The following is a 2,292-nucleotide window of genomic DNA, read 5'->3' on the forward strand; positions in this document are numbered from 1 at the left end:
GTGTAGTATAAAGAGGCACCCTTGAAGCTCTTCATCCAAGAAAACCTTATTTCAAGTTTTGCCTCTGAGGCATACTGCTTTTGTTAACCCTGATCAAGACACCCAGGATCTCAGTTCTCTAGGCAGTCCTTTGTAAGTTGCAAAGAAGGTACTAACCTGCATTTGTAAGGAAATTTCCCCACTTGGAAGTTGCTTATACCAGTAAAATCACAGATTCAGCCCCTATTGATCGAAAAGGTCACAGCAGCGTATGAGTCTTTACTCTGACCACAGGGTGATTTTTAGCTATTTTTACGATAATGACCAAATTTAAAGGTGATAGAAGAAAGAAATGTCCCTTGCAGAGTTAGTCCTTAAGCCATCTCCCCTAGTGAAAGATATATATCACTTCTTTGGTGTTGGCTGAAAATTTTTACTAGGATAGTGAGGGGACCTGTCATCTGTTAGGAGTGAGTATTCAGAAGGAGGAACCTTCTAGAGAGCGTATTTTTTTCACTCTCTTTTTAGAAGTCAATGTTTAAGGAACTTTATTGGAAAAGAGAATAGGGCTGTATCAATAATAAATATAATGCAAAGCTTATCAAACTAAGCTACTGCTTAAGATTTTTAAACAAAAACTACCAAAGATATTCCTCTTATAGATTCTCCCAAGCAATACCATTTTGCACTATAGCATTATTGTATTATAACCATATTCTACTCTATAGCATTTAATTAAAAACATTGTTCATCAAATACTCAGTGTTCCCTGTGGTGTCCATTTTTTTTTTTTGGTAAGGCATTTGGGTTTAAGTGACTTGCCTAAGGTCACACAGCTAGTATGTGTCAAGTATTTGGTCTGAGGCCGCATTTGAATTCAGGTCCTCCTGACTTCAGGGCTGGTGCTCTATCCACTGCGCCACCTAGCTGCTCCTGTGGTGTCCATTTTCATGCAACCAATTCACATGTTAAATGGAGGTATGCCTGTGTATTACAAGGTATTTGCCAGCTTTGTGATATAAGCACCATGATATCACAGTCACAAACTAAGTTTTTCTGTTAAGCCTATTAAAATTAATGAGACAAATGACATCCTTACCATTTTATTTTTTTATAAAAAAAATCTCTTCTGCTACAATTAATAGTCTCCATGCTTTAATTTATGTCAGGTATGCAGAGGCCTTGCCAAACAGACTGAATTGAATGACTTCCTACTTGACGTATCAAAGTAAGTATCTAGGAATATGATAACACTTTTTGAGCAAAGATTTTTGTAATAAGTACATATTTAACAGAAAGTCATAAGTAGTTATAACTATTACAGAGTTTGATTGTAACCACTGATTGGAGGTCAGTCTATATCTAGATATAGAATGATAAGAGCTTTGGTTGCCTATTATTCTTCAATCGCATCATAGATAGAAATCACTTCACATATATAAAGGGTAGTGATATAGATGTGTGTATGATAAAAATTAATTTGTAGTTAAATACGCAAGATATGTATCTTTTTACTTATCAAATATGTCCACTAATGTTGACTACAAACTTTCCAAGTATTTTAACCTTTGAGAGAAAACAAAGAATGAGTTGAGAATGTGGGTTGGAGGACAACTATTGCTCAATGGTTTATTTTCCAACAATGTCAGTACATTTATTTTCTTATTATTTATGTTAATATTTCATATGTTGAAATGCCTTTTTCCTTAGAAGGGGATTCATGTCCCTAGACTAGAGCGTGGGCTCTCCGTGTCATGGACTTCTTTGGCAATATGGAGAAGTCTGTGGGCCACTTCTCAGAATGATGTATTCAGATAATTAAAGGAAATGATAAATTTCAATTAGAATTTAATGAAAATAAAGATATATTTTTCCTACCCAAATTCATAGACCCAGTGGACCCTAGATTAAGAACCCCTGCCCTAGAAACTTTCTCTTGGCAACTACTAAGGCTAGTAGAAGTTAAGAGTGTACCAAAAGGTTGGTTCTTGTGAATGAATGAATGAAATGCAGGTGCTTGCTATGTGCAAAATACTATGGATACAAAGGAAATTAAGACATTCCTTGTTCTCAAGGAGCTTGCATTCTATTTTATTTTTATAGTATTTTTAATTTTTCCTAACTACATGTAAAGACAATTTTTAAAATTCAGCTTTTAAAAATTTGGAGTTCCAATTTTCTCTCTTTGTCCTTCCTCACTTCCCCCCACCCCCCCACCCCCCGCCAAGACAGTAAGCACTTTTGACACAGGTTATATATGTGCAATCATATGAAATATATTTCCATATTAGTCGTGTTGTGAAAGAAGAAACA

General features: G+C 35.2%; 1 protein-coding gene across 1 annotated transcript in view; it reads left to right on the plus strand.

The window, feature by feature from the left end:
- The window catches only part of PDE10A (phosphodiesterase 10A), a 171,018-nt gene that overhangs the window by 67,194 nt on the left and 101,532 nt on the right, over positions 1–2,292 (plus strand). The window contains exon 8 of the mRNA XM_027841239.1: positions 1,149–1,207. Within this exon, the coding sequence (XP_027697040.1) occupies positions 1,149–1,207 (59 nt within the window). The remainder of the gene's footprint in view (positions 1–1,148; positions 1,208–2,292) is intronic.

This window comes from Vombatus ursinus, unplaced genomic scaffold (assembly GCF_900497805.2).
Source record: "Vombatus ursinus unplaced genomic scaffold, bare-nosed wombat genome assembly UNPS02014857.1, whole genome shotgun sequence".
NCBI lineage: Eukaryota > Metazoa > Chordata > Mammalia > Diprotodontia > Vombatidae > Vombatus > Vombatus ursinus.